Source organism: Telmatherina bonti (assembly GCF_933228915.1).
Source record: "Telmatherina bonti genome assembly, chromosome: 2".
Taxonomy (NCBI): Eukaryota; Metazoa; Chordata; class Actinopteri; order Atheriniformes; family Telmatherinidae; genus Telmatherina; species Telmatherina bonti.
In genome coordinates this window covers 16283531-16299223 of record NC_136620.1, presented here as the reverse complement: position 1 = coordinate 16299223, position 15693 = coordinate 16283531, and the positions used below count along the sequence as shown (strand labels likewise).

The 15693-nt window shown below is 37.6% G+C and overlaps 1 protein-coding gene across 1 annotated transcript in view; it reads left to right on the top strand.

Annotated features, from left to right (window-relative positions):
• Nucleotides 1-11337, top strand: part of LOC306762028 (mixed lineage kinase domain-like protein) — a 15558-nt gene extending 4221 nt beyond the window's left edge. The window contains exons 2-11 of the mRNA XM_079248384.1: nt 1685-2126; nt 2918-2995; nt 4159-4342; nt 5881-5981; nt 6071-6206; nt 7862-7946; nt 8021-8169; nt 8451-8500; nt 9657-9800; nt 10030-11337. Of these exons, the coding sequence (XP_079104510.1) occupies nt 1691-2126; nt 2918-2995; nt 4159-4342; nt 5881-5981; nt 6071-6206; nt 7862-7946; nt 8021-8169; nt 8451-8500; nt 9657-9800; nt 10030-10079 (1413 nt within the window). The 5' untranslated portion in view covers nt 1685-1690 and the 3' untranslated portion in view covers nt 10080-11337. The remainder of the gene's footprint in view (nt 1-1684; nt 2127-2917; nt 2996-4158; nt 4343-5880; nt 5982-6070; nt 6207-7861; nt 7947-8020; nt 8170-8450; nt 8501-9656; nt 9801-10029) is intronic.
• Nucleotides 11338-15693: the final 4356 nt, after the last annotated feature.

Sequence of the window (15693 nt, the reverse complement as noted above, 5' to 3'; positions counted from 1 at the left end):
ACTTTTCTTATGAGGTGTTTTTTCTCCTTTCTCTTTCTGTCTTTCATCTGTCCTCTCCAGTCCAGCAATACAAACTCTACAATTCAAACAATATTACAAAATAAATATAGAAATAAAATAAAAATTCAGAAAGTCAAGGGGATTATTATATCTATAAAGCTTCCCTTGGCAGAGAAAATTTGCTCAGCAGAACACAGCATCCAGATCATAATTCTGCTTGTCTAAATGCTGGACAAGACAAAAAAAAAAGGGAACAGTGTGGGTAGCTGCTAACTGCTGATATTAAGACTGATGCTGTAATGAGGCCTGATCTTTGGTCAAACCATACCTTAGATTTGGATTGCAGTGTTTTAACATGCATTCAGTATGTAAATACATTTACGTGACAATATGTAATTTGTTATGTACAAATAATATTGTTGATGTCGCATCCTTAAGCTGGAGAGAACTACGTCTTCTTGTCAGCAATTTAATTCTCTCAGTGATAAATTTTAACTTGTCAGAAGACAGTTAATTATAAAGACACTGATAGTCTGCATGCCAACCAGAATACACAGACCCACCATATCAGTACACGCAGGCAGCTGATGCACCATGTTGCTCAGAACTGTCCACCTTTATGTGTACAACAATAAAATCCTGGACAGACGGAAATTAGATGTTCCTGCTTGCTTTGCAAGAATAATCTCTCATGTTGATCCAATATTCCTAAATCAAACAATAGCATATTTTCTAATAAAATTCATTATAATGTCACAAGTTCTATCATAGGCTATGTATCATATGTGGTCGACATCTCTTAATTTCCTTTTTGTAACATTTACAAAATGAAAAAAAACCACTTACCTGCTCCAGATTTACAGACAGTCTGGGAAACAAGTCTCATCTAGGCTCATCTGCACGTGCTGTATTCTTCCACCATGAATAGGTAATGGTTACTGGATTTTGGCACGCAGGACTCAGAGGTCAGTCGGCCTATTATTGGAAAAAAAAAGCACTTTTGCTGCCCCGGAGACCTTAATAAAAGAAATGTTTTTCCTCTATTGGAGTGGGGGATTTCTCATAGGTGGTTCTTTGCTGTTGTTTGCTGTTTAATCTTTTTAGTGGTCTGTAAAAGTAAATGTCACCAAGTTTGGCATATTGAATAAATAAAATGTTACTGTAAAAAACTTTTTGACATTAAAAACATATTTTTTGTAGATTGATTAAAAAATGCATTTTGATAGTCAAAAGAAAAAGTATATGGTCTTCCAAATTAGTATACATTGCACATGTCAAAAGCGTTACATTTCCACGATCAGAACACTTTATCAGATGTCCATATGTCAGCTACAAACACGCTCATCCATTCACACACAAGCCGACAAATGACAGAAAAACGCTGTGGACATTTTTCAGTTTCTGCAACAGAGTGACAAAAAGTTATAACAGGAGATGGCCGAAGTGGATTCAGGTTTTTTGGAGACACTTCTGTTCTTTAAAACAAGCACCACATTGCACCTTTACAAACAAAATATTGTCAATGATATTTAATAAGTATATTTTATCTTGTCAAATAACAAAAAAGTAATGGGAAACAAGAATGGATGGAAATTGCTCAGCTCAGTTGTTCACTAAGAGACTCAATCTAATGAAAAAGAGTTTTGTTATTCCAATATAAACCGATGTGTCTCTGTCTTTCCAGGCAATCATGGAGGTCATTGAGAAAATCTTCACTGTTGCTACAGAGATCTACAAACTGGTTGAGAAGGTAAAGGCGAATAAGAAACGCTGTAAATATATTGCTGAGCGAGTCCAAAAATTGGAAGAGTTGGTGAAGACCGTCCAAGAGAGGAATGCTGTCAAAGTTTTACCCCAGGTGGAAAATGCCCTTCAGGAACTTTCCACCACTCTGGATTTAGCTCACGAGGTTATTCACATCTACACCAAGGAAAGCTGGATAAAGCACTGCCTGAAGATCAACAGCCACGAAGAGAAGTTTGACACTGTCAACCAGCGTCTCGTTGATGCCTTCACTATTCTGAGTCAATATCTGCAGTTGGAGAGCGGCAATGCCTTGTTTGAGTTGTTTGATCTCGCAAAAGATGCTGAAGCCTGGAGACAAGATGATGAAGAGATAAAGAAATGTAAGGAAACTTATTTTGGCTATGCCTTTGTAGAATAGTTTGATCAGAAACCACTTAAATGACTTAACTGTGTGTGTCCGTTTACATCAATCCTTTTGCATTGAGTGGTTTTATGCATCATTCACATCAATGTATTCTCATTACAAGTATCACATGAAAAGTTATTTTGTGCATTTTCTATGTATTTCCAGTAACATGAGAGATGAGTGCACCTGCACAGCCTGCACATTTGTTCATCCTGTCTATTAGTCAATCAAATTTTTAGACAGCAATAGTTAACTGTGGATCAGCCAGTTTGTCAAAAACTTTCAAAGTCCTAAAGGGCATAAAGGGTTCATTTATTCACTTCATTTGTTCGTTTTATTAACTGTTTAGTCCAATTAAGGGTCAGATGCGAAGCTCGAGCCCATCCCAGCAATCATCAGGTGAGAGGCAGGTGGTCAGGTTGCCAGCCCATCCGAGTTGAAAGCATTTTTTCTGTCTACTTTTGCTTTTTTGTTGTTGTGTAGGAGTCAGAAGAGCCCTGCAGACCACAAAACAGCTCCACCAATGACTCATCATTGCCCTGAGGATGGATTCTGTAGAATATATCCAAATATGCATAATTTTTTTTAGAAGAAATCATACAAACCATTTGTAAGAACAGCCTGTTAATGGCTAGTACATCCTAACACTTCATATCCTAGCTTTTTAAAGTTACAGGAATCTGATTTGACTTTGACTTAAAGCAAACCAGATGCTGGGTCAGAGTGTTGGTTCTTTTGTTTTATCTGGGTTTGCTTGTTCCTCAGTGCTCCTGGAGTATCAAGAGGCCATGAAGAAAGACTTTGAGGAGCTCAAAATCAGTGTAAACAAAATCTTGAACACATGTGAGTATAATTGAAATACGGTGAAGTCAATAGTTTGAACCCACCTGCTGATGTATGGTCCGTTCATGCTCTCATACACATACAAGGATGTCAGTTTCAAATGTCCTACGTTGTATCGTTCATACGTCCACGTGTCTTTTACATTAACATAATTGTTAAGTCAGTTCATCCACAACTGTAGTTGCAGGCCCACTCACTCAGCCTGTATAGTACAGCTAAACCTCTTGAAAACAGACCAAATTACACACGTAACCAACACAGGAGATGGATGAAACTCCATCCGTCCGCAAATCCATCTTCTGTGTGGAGTCCAAATTGCTCTTGAGAGGTTTTTGTCTTTATTTAGTTTATGACAAAATTGAAAATATCTACAAATAAAAAAAAAACTTCCCTGCTGGAAGATCAGAACATTTTGATCACAACATCATCTGTGTTGTCCAAAGAAGCCCAAGATATTGTCGAATTAAGTCAAATAACCATATACAAATATTGCGTCATTGTAAGCCCAGGCTCTGTAAACAATTTGATTTGTGCACATAATGACTTACAGCAAATCATCATTACACTTAAGCAATCCATTAGTTTCATCATGCGTATGCAGCCAGGGCGGAATTCCTGTCGTCAAATTCACCAGATGAGATGGAAAATCAGCTTAGCAGGATCTGGAGCCAAGATGAGCGAAGCTGGTCTTCTTGTTCAGAGAACGACAAACTGGGACAGTGGAGGAAGTGTCACAGCTCACCAGGCGGTTGAGATGTTGTCCCTCTCCTGAACATGAGCTTTACGTTGTCCCCCTACATCTCTGACCTTATTCATCTACGCTTGCCAAATTGTGCGCTGCTTTCTTCAAATCAGAGATTTCCAGTAGTTGCATGTATGAGCTTCGGGACAGGAGAGGGTCCATTCTTCAGAAATGAAATGTTCTGCTTCTCTCATTCATATGTTTCAATTCTGTTGATTCTTTTTAAAAAGAGTTGGGAACATTTTTATTCAAGCAGGCTTTTAGTTAAATGGGTTTTTTCATGACTGTGTTTTTTTAGGGGTTTTTTTTGTCTTACTTTTCAATGTCCTTTTTGTAAAACATCGGGTTTTTGTGAAAAGGGCTATACAAATAAGATTTTATTTCTTTTTTTCTTTCTTTTCCTTCCTTTTTTCCTTCCTAGTGAGTGAAAAAGAAACATCTCATGAGGAAATCCGAAAGATTAAACCAGAAGAGCTCAAGTATATCCCTGAATTTCCCAAAACGCCCATTTGGACCTCACCAATCTCAGAGGTCTACAAAGGAGAATTTCAGCGTTACCCAGTGGCCATCAAAAAATTCAAAGTTCTCTTAAACACTGACTTAAGGTATGTGTCCCAGTTCAGCACAATGGCAAATAAAATGGATGTAAATAAAGTTTTATTTTAAAATAATCCTATAAAACAATTGTTCCAAAACTACCGCAGGGCCCTTACATTGACAGTAATAATATCTTTCGGTTGTTGAAATGTCTGTTCAGATTAAGCATCACTTGTCCATTGGTACTTTCACACACGTGTTTTGCTAAAAGTGTCTAAACTACTCATTTATATAGCCAAGCTTTACTTCACTTCAGTTATCATTCATACATTTTCTTGGTAACACTTTACAATAACGATACAAATCCTATACTTAGGTAAAGTGAATGTACATTTTATTATATTTATTATTGTGGGTATTACCACTATTTATTGTTTAAGTTTAATTGTAATGTAATATAATAATAATGTTAGGGTATTATTCATGAGGGGGTTTTGGACCAGATAAGTGTTCAACTTCTCCCAAGACCCTCTTCGAACTTAAGAACCTTGTTTTGTTTGTTGAAACGACTATTTTTTCTGTTTTAAAGTTGTTTTTTTTAGTTCGAAATAAATTCTTAGTAAAAAAAAAAAAATGTAACTCATGATGAACCAATGCATTTATTAATGAAGACTTTATCATGAATTCCTGTTGCTCATCATGAACTAATGATGATCTCAATGTTGATCTAGGGTTTAATCGATCCTTTATTGATCATCAGTTAGTGAACATTAGTTCATTGTTAATTCACCAATATGTAGACATATTTGCCAGTTTAAATAGAAACATATAATTTAATTCCCTGCTACTAATTTTCTTCTCATTTTTATTTATGCAAGTCACACTCAAAGAAGTTTATTTGTGTGAACATGGAGAAGGGCTTTGGGTGACAATTAATAAAGGTGATTGTAGGTTTATTTATTTATTTGTTGTTTCTTTTTTTTTTTTTTTTTTTTTTTTTTTTTTTTTTTTGTTGTTTCTAAAGCAGCAATGTATTTGATATAAAGCATTTCCATACATACCAGTGTTATATCTTTGTTAAATGTACTGCATTAATACAGTGATTTTTAAAACCCTAATAATTACTTCAAGCGCTTTTACATATCCATGTTTACCTAAGTAAACTTCATTGAGTGTGTCTTGCTTTAAATAAAAATAAATTTAAAAAAGTAGCAGGGAATTAAATGTTATGCTTCTATCTAAACCGGCAAATTTGTTGACATATTATTGAATTAACAGTGAACTAATGTTCATTAATTGATGATCGATTAGGGGTCTAGTAATCACATGAATCACCATTGAGATCATCATTAGTTCATGAAGAGCAACAGGAAATCATGCTGAAGTCTTCATAAATTAATCCATTAGTCCATCATTAGTTACACATTACTTAACTATATGATTTGTATCATTACTATAGGGTGTTACCATTTTCTTTACTGTTTAGTCCAGTTCAGGGTCGCGGGAAGGCTGGAGTCTATCCCAGCAGTCATTGGGCGAGAGAGTATATCTTGGACTGGGTCTGTCACAAAATATTGGTCAACGTGAACGCTTTGTCTCTATACAGGAAACTGGAGGATATCTTCACAAAGGAAGTTGACACCTTGAAAGAGTTTCAGTCACCCAACATCCTTCGAATGTTTGGCATTTGCATCCTGGATAAGGATAGTGAGTACTCAACGTCATATAAGTCCCACATACACTGTCAGATATTCTTAAGTTATAGAAATGTGATGTTTTCTTCTGAATGTCTGTAGCCCAGAACCCTGAATACCTCATCATCCAGGAATACTGTGAAAAGGGAACTCTTCGCGATGTTTTAAGCTCTTCTTGCAAACTGTCCTGGCCCAAGAAAGTTCGTATGTGTTTGACTGCTGCACGGGGACTCTATCAGTAAGTCTTCAATAAATTAATGTGTTTTTCAACACAACATGCTCCAGTGGTTACAGGTCAGTCTTACTCTGTGCTTTAGCTCCACTAGTAAACAAAAGCCTGCAATAAATTCTCTTCTTGCATCTAATTAGGTTAATTGGTTGCAGATCAGTAACATGAATGAGGATGAAAAGAACATCTTAAAGAGGCAAAGTCACTCAGAAGGGGGACAAATGTTTAATAATAAAAAGAGTAGAGTAAAGGCAGAGAAAAAAAAAACTGTCGCAGCTGTAATGTTAGCCTGGCTCCAAAAGGGCTTGAGGACACAAACTGGAGCCGAGTTGAGTGATGACAGTAGTACTACTAACAGTCATTTACTACACCAGACAATGAAGGTCAGATGCTGCAAACTAAGCATATGGCTGGTCAGTATTTTGAGTTTTTGAAGATTCTTTTTAGATAAAAGATATGATAATATTACTAAGTGGCATGGACCAGGCCTGATGCTGTGAAAAAACATATTTCACAGAGGAAAAGTGTAATAGTAATTCACTGTTAAATTAGTCTGGTAATAAGATAAATAAGTCTAAATGTAGCACTTTTTTTGTTTTTAACCCCTTTCATGCATAGTGGTCCTGTAGTGGGCACCTATTTACAAGCTTTTTTCTTGCATAGTCATGAATCAGGATGATATTTTTGTATATAAACCACTTAAGTGGATGTTAGTGAGTCATCCAATACGTTATCACTCACTGGAGATAAAATAAAATTATGATATAATTGAACGTTATATAATTACACAACTTTGTCTTCGCAATAAATAAGAAAAGAAAATGATACAGCTATATTTTATAGAAGATTCTCATAATATAATTATGATTATATGCTGTAAGTATTTTGTAGAGTACATTAAAATAAATCATACAAAATTCTAAATATCATTATTTAACAAAAAAAAAAGTACCATTGCATATTTGTAGAGGTAAAATACTGTATTTAAAAAAAATGTTGCATTGTTTTGTTTTGTTTTTTCATTAATTCATGCATGAAAGGGTTAATGAACTTTTAGTTTCTATATTTACTTTTCAGTGTTATTTTGAATGTCCATGCAATGAGGCTTGAAGTTTATAAAAGTGTCTCCATGGCACTTTGAATTTGGCAAATGTGGATTTGATTTAGAACTTGTTGTGTTTGTTTTTTGTCATTTCTGTGCAATAAAACTAATAATCTACAGATCAATTTATAGATCTACATATAAGTATCACTCATGTTTCTGTCCCATATTTGCATAACAAACTGACAGCAAGTCATTAAGGGAGTACCACCACTTATTTTGTTCCACTTAAAGCACTGCTTGCAGTACAGGATGTCTACCTGACCAGTTGTATGAGATTAAGAGTTTGATTTATTTAATTTAGAATACAGATTTAAACACACTTGATGTGATTTGAATGTTATTTTTGTTGTGAAGTACAAGTAAACAAGTTGTGAAGTATACTTAGAAGTCCAGGTTGTTTAGTTGACCAGTTGTCTCAGGTTGTGAGAGTTCCACCAGCTCTGATCCACCTTGTTGGACCTTAGTTCACCTCAGAGGCTCTTACCATAATGTAGGTGATGATTTTCTTTATGAGATGGGTATAAAATAAAATACATGCATGATTCTTAATGTCTTTCAGATTGCACCAGACACAGGCAAAAAATAAGCTTCATGGGAACATAAACAGCGGCAAGTTCTTAGTATGTGAAGGCTACATAGTGAAGGTAATGATGTCAAAGTATCCTGGAAGTACATCCACCCTACTCAAAGGTAACTGCCTCATTTTTGTTTTTTTCAGCTGGCAGGTTTCGAGCTAACAAAAACAGAGACAACACTGAGAAAAGCGACAAAGGAGAAGACATTAGAGATCAGTTCCCTGTGTTATGTCTCTCCCCAACGACTGGAAAACATCAATCACAAATACAGCAAACTGTGTGAAATTTACAGGTCAGCTGTGTCGTTTCAAAGCAAGCTTTTTTTTTTCTTTTAAACAAGGAATGCTTCCTGATTTAGAAAATTTAAGAAACATTTTACGTTAAGGTTGACATATTTTGTTTCTTATAGAGGACATTAGAGAGAGGCTCACACTTTTACCCTACATGTAGAGTCCTCAGCTGGATGTGCATGTACATGAAAGGGTTTTCTCCGAATACTGCCATCATATGAGAAGTTCTGGATAATATGGAAATTTCTAACCTCATTGAATGATTAAACTTGTTGTTTTTCAGCTTTGGCATTGTCCTCTGGGAAATTGCAACACGTAAAATCCCTTTCGAAGGTGAGAATCTGCAGAGAGTAAAACCCGCAGTGACACCTATTCATAAAAATCACGTCATTGTGTTTGACAGTCGTGGTGTCATATTCATTTAAATACTTGTTAATACTTGCTACTATTTACATCTTTTAGAATTTTTTGTTTCACACTAATGCTTGTTATTAGAGTGACTTTGTTTCTCATGTTATTACATTCTTATGCACCATATTACCCTGTTAGTGCAAACGGCCCTCTTTCCTCGATTTAAATTTTATTTTAATGCAGATTAAGAAAGATTTGTTGTCATTGAACCGGTATCCTGGCACAACAAAACTTATTCCAGTACAACCTGTCTGAGTAGACAAACATACCTATAAAAACAGAAACAAGAGCGGGCAGACTGAGGCAGCTGCCTCACGAGCGGCACGCCTTTTTATGCAGGATAGATAACATGAGAAAAGGATGGGTGAAGGGAGAGGCATAGATAAATCACCCAGATCTAAGCCAAGCGGTTACTTTAATCAGCAGCCATCTCAGATGGGACAGTTGGTTTAATTATATATACATATATATATATATATATATATATATATATATATATATATATATATATATATATATATATATATATATATATACATACATACATATATATAGACAGAGGACCCTCTTTTCCAGGCCTTCAAACTCACCAAGCTCTGCTGTCTGAAAAGTCAATAGAAGTTCTTGGTTCTCCTGCCACTGCTCTATCGCAGGAGAACCTACCTGAGAGGGGAAGACATACTCATACTCATCATCCCACTGGTCAGACAGAGTATGGTTCTCAGTAAACGCTCTCAGTGGTTCTGGTAAAGAGGTAAAGACCTCTTGTACCAGCCTGTTAAGCAATCTGCCTGGGTGTATCTGCAGCAGAGAGAGAGAAAGAGAGATAGATATGATTTGACATTTAAAGTATGCCTTAAAACCTTGAAGAGTTAATTAATTAAGGTGGTATTAATGTTACCAACAGAGCATCCCATACAAATATAGAAACAGCTAAAGTATGAGGGTGCATTCATTTCAGAATAGTCCTCCAGACTCCAACCGATTGAAGACTCGGCTCAGTTGTAGGGGGGGTGTATTCATTCAGACTCCTGCCTTTTACTTCTTTTGCTTTAAAATGTACTCTTTCTTCTGCCAGGTTGTACAAATTCTGAAATTTGTGAGAAAGTGATGAAAAACACAAGTGACTGCCCTCTTGACCTCATGGATATCCCTGAACAACTGGTAAAGCTTATCAAAGCTTGCACAGCCTACAATGCCTTTCATAGGCCATCTACTGGAGGTGAGTATTAATAATTCTCAACAGTATGTTTACGTTGCTGCTTTTAGATACAGTTCTGCATATTGAACAAATGAGGATAAGTCTAAAGGAGACTTATCATCTATGTAGTAACCAAATGTGTTAGTTTCCAGTAAGAGCGTAGGAAAATGTGATGCTAAAAGACTGTCTGTACAGGGGAAAATCAAGTATTGTGTAACATACAACTTCTCATTTTTATCTTCTACTACAGCCCTGCTGGATGAACTGAGTATCATGGAGCTACAGTCAGAGGAAAACTGAATCTCTTTCTACTGGCTGGGATCCCCCTTGACGAAGATCCAGCCGAATAAAACAGATTAGGTGTTAAGTACATAGGAGAATGCTATACAGTATCGTAGCCAAGTGGGATGGATCTCTTTAATATTTGGTGCTGTTTCTTGACTTTTCATGGTACAACAAAACAAATACTTTTAGAAACTATTTAGCTCTAAAACCTTCATTTTATCAAAACTGATGGAAACGTGTCTTTAGCCATCTTGTGAGATGAAGTCTAATATGTTCTTTTCTCATCCAGCACAAACTTTCTTTTATGTCTGGTGGCAGGTTTTTTTTTTTTTTTTAAGTAGCTCTAAAGAGAGCTTTTCATCTTTGGCTCTGCATGTTTATCATATTTGTAAAGAACATTGTACTTTCATAGTGAAGAGTTCTTCTGTTGTTTTTTTCCTGACTGTTGGAAAGTAGTTATGAAATACTTTCATCACATGGTGGCATCAGTTTATTAAACCAGTTGCCGCTGCATGACAACTTGATAGTGTCGTAAACTATTCACATCAAGAAAGAAGATGGCAAAAAGAAAAAAGAGGAGCAAAACATTAGACTAGTTTAATTTTCATTTTATAAACAAAATGTAAAGCTGTAAATTTAAATGAAATCCTTCTGAGTTGAACATTTTCTGTGTTACAGCATGTGTAATTTTATCATGCTGATTAGTTTATGAGCTGCATGGTGGCATGGTGGTTAGCACTGTGGCGTCACAGCAAGAAGGTTGCCGGTTCAATTCTCAGCTAGGGTGGGGTTTGCTTGCTCTCTACACGGAACAGTGATTGCTGGGATTCTGTCCGGATACACCGGCTAAATTACCCCTACAAGTCGTGCCATAGCAGAAGAAAGTGGGAGCGTGAATGGTTGTTTGTCTCTGTGTGACCCTGCGATGGACTGGCGAGCTGTCCAGGGAGTTCCCTGCCCTTCACCCAAAGACTGCTGGGATAGGCTCCAGCTTCCCTGTGACCCTTAATTGGACTAAGCGGTTAGGAAAATGAATGAATGATTAGTTTATGTTTTACTTTGTCTTATTTTCTCTTTTATATGATATCTGGTAATTGTTTGTAGGTTTTCTTTCTTTTTTATTTTAGTGTTCATGGTCTGCGTTACAGTTACTGCGTTACTCTTTTGTTTTGTAACACAACACTTCTTCATCTGAGCAGTTGGTGCTGAACTCAGCCTGCTTGACCTCCTGACTGGTTCCCATTTCCAGTATGTTTCTGATGTTGGCCTGATACATAAAACAATTTATTTTACATCATTCTGTGCTTCTATTCTCTCACACCATAACTACACACACACACACACACACACACACACACACACACACACACACACACACACACACACACACACACACACACACACACACACACACAGACAGAACCAAAAGAGTGAAATAAGGCCCACGTCTACACAGGTAATCAAAGTCAACAGAAACTTATCATTTATTTCTTTTCATGGTTTAGTATTTACATACAACATATGACCACTGACCAAGATATGTAAAAAAAAAACAAAAAGAAAAAAGAGCAGGAAGAATAAAAACAGTTCTACTCATTCACTGACCAGGACTGAAAGTTTACTGCAAGTAAATAATGGAGTGACTTGTAGGGATGCTTTCAGCTGTCCCACCACATCTTTCCGTTCACTGCTCCACCTGCTCTGACACATGAAGCACACAAGACCCACGTGAACTGGGGTCTCGTACTTCTTTGACAGACCAGGACAGGCTTCTTTCACAACTTGTATGATTTCTTCAAAAATCTTCAAAATGTGGTTGTTCATACATATTTATATTAAATTCTTAGTCAATCAGTGTCCAAGTCACTGATGACACTGTTGTTATGTCTTCAGGACGTTCCTGGAACCAAAACAATTTATAAAAGGCAGAAATGCAGATGATTATAATTCCTTATAATTTCACTGATTTAACTGTGGTAGTTAGAGAACTATATTCTCTGATAACATTACTCTTGTGTACCGTTGGGTTTTTCACGTCATCAGATCATTTTGACTGAAACCAACTACTCTTGGATTGTTTCATTCATATTATTGAGAAGATCATTTTATCCTCTTACTATAAATTCACTGCTAGTAACAAGCAGGCTGTATTAAGACACTGTACCAATACAAGTCTGTATTAAATGGGACAATGATTCAGATGTTCTGTTATGAGTGAAGAGTGGTGATGATGCAGGATGCAGGTAATGACGTCTAATTTAACAGAGGGACAAAAGGAATGACAACAACAATGATGAAAATAAGAATGAACTAATTGAAACCAAGCATTTTACTTACATAAATATACAACACACACACACACTAGACACACATGGGGTAACTTAGCCAAATGAAACGAGGTGATCTAATGATCAGGAAAAGGGACTGTAAACGGGACACATACAGGAGGAGCAGAATACTGAATCACAGAACCAGCAACAGAAAAATCTGACACTGGCTGAGCTGAGCAGGGTGGTGATTTTATCACTTCATCAGTTGAAAAATACTAATCATGTCCACAATGGCAGAAAGAAAAAAACAATTTTTTTTTTTAATTGCACAGTCTGCCTGAACTAAATCTCTACCTGCATGGCATTTATTTGCCATTCTTACCCGCAAAAATGGTGTTTCTGTGGGAGTATCACACCATAAAGAACAGTTGTTTTAACTATAAGACATTACCCGGGTAGTTGGGTCTGCTTGAGTTGAGTGCAGTTTGAACACAAACCAAACCGAAGGTGTGAAACCATGAGGAAACCTTCATAGCAAAGTAGATACAAGGAATACTCCAAGATTTATTTATTTATTTATTTATTTACTTTTTGTGTGTGTTGTTGTTTATGGCCACAGAACCATCCAGCATCAAAAACCTGCAGGTCCTCGCAAACCGACTTTGAGCACCCCTGCTTTCGGGAAAACAACATTGATCTCATTGTAACCTTAAAGTGGAAGTATTCTGTGCATTTCAGGCTAATTTATTTTTATTTCTGAGACCAGAAGGGCTGGGATTGATCGAGTTATTGTCACAAATCGCTTTATTTACTTCAGACCGACCCTCTCCGTAGGCTGTCAGATCAGCCTGTGGGCAAAACGAGTGGATTGAGACTCTTCCGCATTAAGCCCCGCCTCCCGCCACTGCACTACATTGGGAGCGCGCACCGCACCTGCTTTCGCGGTCATTGTAACGTCTCATAAACAGAAGGATTAGGCTAATATGAACTTAATAAAAAAAACAAAATACAATGTCAACACATAGCATACAGCCCTACATGTTGGAACCTGAATCAGACCCTGAAAACAAAGTGGAAAACAGCAACCCACAGCAACGAATGCAGCAGGATGTCTCTCTTTGGTAAACTCACCAGCCATTGTTGGAAATAACTTTATCCGACGTTTTCCACCCGCCTGATGTATTTGTACATGCCCTTGTTAACCAGTAGAAAGTAACCAATCACCGAACCTTATCCTCCGGGACGTCACAAGGACTTCCAAGTAGAAAAAACTCTCTAAAACGACGCGTTTTTCGTCGCCATGGAAACCGAACGGAGAGCGTGCTGGAACCCAAACTCCAACTCAAACATGCGTTTAGGTGATAAAAAAACAGTGTCATTCACATGTCTGATGAGGATTCAACACTGTAACACTGTAGAAAGCTCAGAAAACTCCAAATACCATAATAGCACCCCTTTAACAGTGTACTGACTGTCCATATGTTCCCTTAGCTTCCAACAGCTTCGTGGTTTCACCTCATGCGATGACAAGCTCTGCTGATAGAATAACAGAAATAGCAGCGACTTGGGACCCTGTGTCAAATAAACAGCTGAAATAATTACCTCCTGTTTTTAAATGTGCTGTCTGATTCGTGCCTACCAAACTTTCAAGTTGTCCATTTTTGCACGACATTCGGACATTAAAGGTGTTTTGACAGTTTTCTCAGAGTTTTGCTTTGTTCCTTGACAGGAACTAACTTCAGTGAAGAGGTTGCACTGCTGTTTTGGCTTTCCCATAACTGCCGTCTCACTTTCATCTCTTTTGTCTTGACAGCAACAAGGGCTGGGTTGTCACAGGTGGCAATGTGCCAATTATCCCCACAGCAAAAGCAGCAACAAGGTCCGGTTTGCCACGAAAGGGTGGCTTAGATGTAGTTGCATGGTCAGGGGGGTGTTCCTCAAAGCTGGATTAATGGAAAGCCTGGCTTAATTTGATAAATTTGGCTCATTTAGGAGAGAGTTAATTTCCATCAACATGGTTTATTTGAATGCTCGCTGAGTAACCATGGTAACCTATGCACCAGAACTAACGTTCAAGCTAGCTTAGCTGCGTCTCAAAGGTCTGATGGGCTGAAACAGACTCCTAAAAGAAAGTTTCACTGGGTGAAATTCTGTGCTCCCGACACTCATTCTTGTATAAAACTTATACATTCATTCATTCATTCATTTTCCGAACCGCTTATTCCAATTCAGGGTCGCAGGGGAAGCTGGAGCCTATCCCAGCCGGCTTTGTGCGACAGGCAGGGTACACCCTGGACAGCTCGCCAGTCCATCGCAGGGCTAAAACTTATACAGATTAAATAAAATAAAACTTATCACTACTTCTACTGTCTCAAAAAAATCAATAAACCAGTCAGCGGCTAAATGAAAAAGAACATGGTATGCATTAAAACTAATTAATTTCCTATCAAATCCCCTCTCAAATTTCCCAAACACCTGACTTTCACTGCCTCAGGTTGGTTAACAGTAAAACTGGGATGAACTGAGCCTCGTCCATACAGGCCGAGTATTTATAGAATGCAACAAAGAGAAGGGGAGAGACAGAGTGAGATAGAGAAAGAGAAAGCTAATTCAGAGTTAGGTGCAGAAAGATAATATTAGAGACAGAGCTCCTTTTTAGGGAACCATGACCCTGTGGCAGAGGATGCACACTTGATTCAAAAAGCATTCAGGCCACCAGTCCTATGCATGTTCAGGAACAGGAAACCAACTTGCTTTTCCCAGTGAAGACTTGTGGTAGAGGTATAGGTCCAGCAGGCCTGGTATAGTTTACCTATGTAGCCTGCTGGACCCACATCTCACTAAAACCACAGGGTGCATCAAAGCCCTAACCACTGTGCAGTTTGCCTGCTGTCGTGTCTGTCCAACGCAAGTGTTTGCAGGGAAATGAGTGTAACCCTTGCTTTGAAGCACTTCTTGAACATTTTCATCACCTTCCCTGGCCACAAAGACACTCTGAAGATCAAGGAGGTATTTGATGTTATTGCAGGTACGTAACATTTACAACAGCTGATAATATAAAACAGCCTGGCTGACTCATTTACATTGAGTTCATCTCCCTCAGGCTTCCCCGCTGTTATCTGTGCACTACTAGACTATCCATGTACACGTCCAGGCCCCTGCTGGACACAGTGGGGGCAGACTACAGCATCTTATATGATAAAGTTTTAATTGTCAAACTGACGGTGACCATTTAATCAGTTTTAAAATGCATTTCATATATTTCTAAGGAGATCTCTGATGTGTAAAGCTGCCTGGTTGAGCTCTCAGAGTGGGAATTCTGAATCGCATTTCATGTCTTAGTTTTCCAGTGTGATACC